This window comes from Alosa alosa, chromosome 13 (assembly GCF_017589495.1).
Source record: "Alosa alosa isolate M-15738 ecotype Scorff River chromosome 13, AALO_Geno_1.1, whole genome shotgun sequence".
In the NCBI taxonomy this organism is placed as follows: domain Eukaryota; kingdom Metazoa; phylum Chordata; class Actinopteri; order Clupeiformes; family Clupeidae; genus Alosa; species Alosa alosa.
In genome coordinates, this window is record NC_063201.1 from 8,146,069 (window position 1) to 8,148,115 (window position 2,047).

The following is a 2,047-nucleotide window of genomic DNA, read 5'->3' on the forward strand; positions in this document are numbered from 1 at the left end:
GGCTAAACGCTTTCTAGTGGAGAGTAGATAAATATGAGAACTGAATTCTCCCGACAAATTAATTCCTTATTTTCCCAACATCTGGGACAAGCACCGCTGTTTTGAATAGGCCTATTTCATGACCCCCATCCCACCAATGATCTCCGTTAAACGTGCCGATCGATGGACCTCCCAATAGTGATTTCATTTCTCAGTGCCAGGACAGGAAGGTGGTAGAAATATGGCCCATGTCCTCCGAATAACACCAAACACCATCACATCCGCAGCGTAGTGTGTTTCATCGCAATGTTTCATTGCTCATGCGAACTCAGACACATTATGTGTTTTAGGTGACACGCATGGCCATTTAAGCCTAGGCCTATATAAACTTTCGGACATGGTCTGCTTGTATAATCTGTTATATAATTAGTTATTTAACAATATACTGCATTCGGGCAGATCAGTGTAGTTAAGAAGTTAAAAAGCCTTTTTCTTCAGCCTAACATTCTCCTGGCAACACACCCCATTTGGCAAGACTATGGAAATCTTTGTTTAGAAATCGAAGGCCAACTGAGACGACTAACCTTGAGTTATAAAGTGAGTTTGAGTTTTGTAAATATTCCCCTCCACTTAGACCAACATTCATTTTCATTCTTGACATGCAACACCTTTTCCAAGAACACTCCTGTAACAGTCACACAAAGGCTATTTTTCTAAATTATTAGGGACCCTATTAATATTGTGCAACTCTACAAAGCTGCTGCAGGATTACGTGTATGTGTGTGTGTGTGTGTGAATGAGAGAGAGAGAGAGAGAGAGAGAGAGAGAGTTAGAGGGGACCCGAAAAAGAGAAACGTTGTTGTGTAATCTGCACATTCTAAGAATCTCTTCTTGCCCCTTCACTCTCCCTAGCAGTCCCACGTCACACCAGTTTAAAACAAGGACAAAAAAAAAGTTGTCGGGTGAACGATAGAGAGAAAAAAACTGAAGCCGTCCCCTCCCCTCAGAACAGCGGGAGAGAGGGAGAGCGTGTGACAGAGGAAGAGAGTACCGACTGAGTGAGCGAGGGCTGCGCGTGAGGGATATCCCTCGGCACTTTCCCACTAAACCAGTGCAAAGTTGTTTTTGACGTTCCCGAGCAACTCACGAGAAAGTGTCACCGTGCGCTCTTTTTGGCACTAAAGATTTGAGACTGAGAGCTGAAGACGAAACGACAGCATGATGTGCGGATTTCTATGCAGGTAAGATCCCACAGCAGTACGAGTTCACCAGACCCACCGACTCGTACCCAGTCTCTACTCCTGGCTTTGGTCTGATGAGAAACTTGCTTTGAAGAGGAGGTGCAGCTCTACCCAGCTAAAGTTTAGCGTTGTGCGCTGGTGCCTGTACCATGAAAGAGCCTTTGTTTGGGGGGAAACCTAAAGCGAACGGAGCGTAATTTCCTGGAGCTCCGCGTTGCCCCTTGGTTACGTTTCCCCAGCATGTGCACTGCACCGTGCTTGCATGAGGAATCGGCCCGGGGCTAAGGATGGGAAGGACTGCGTAAGTAACGTTTCCATTCTGCGAAGCGCTACAGTAGCGACTGGACAAACGTGCACCGAGGCAGGGGGTCGTTACTGCGGCTTCAGCGAGCCTGTTCAGCGAACTTGCCCTGCATGGCCGGGACTTTTTATGCGCCTCTTTTAGGGGGCCGTAATTGGTAAGCGTGCTGCACTGGGGTTTCGGTGGTGGGGTGGTGTACCGCGGCGACGAAAGGCCGGTAATTATATGGAGAGAGCGGTACACCAGAATTTATCCTTCAGATGCTTTAAAAGTGGACTGTGGTTTCAACCCCAATGTCAGATTTCATACCATGAAACCATTCAGAAAACTGGAATGAAAAGCCCAAAAGTGTCTTCAACAAACTCTTGTTAGACACAGAGTTCTCTTAATATGATGACTACAGTTCTCCCAGGGAGGGAGGGGGCTGTCACAAATATTTTGGAAAACAGAGTTGTAGAATGGCTTAACATTCATTTGTAAGCACCTAATGCTCTCTACAAAAGTGAGACAAATTCTTTCCTTCAGC

At 46.4% G+C, this 2,047-nt stretch overlaps 1 protein-coding gene across 1 annotated transcript in view; it reads left to right on the top strand.

Moving 5' to 3' along the window:
* The first annotated feature begins 906 nt into the window (after positions 1-906).
* Positions 907-2,047, top strand: part of adamtsl4 (ADAMTS-like 4) — a 40,568-nt gene continuing 39,427 nt past the window's right edge. The window contains exon 1 of the mRNA XM_048260659.1: positions 907-1,220. Coding sequence (XP_048116616.1) covers positions 1,198-1,220 — 23 coding nt within the window. The 5' untranslated portion in view covers positions 907-1,197. The remainder of the gene's footprint in view (positions 1,221-2,047) is intronic.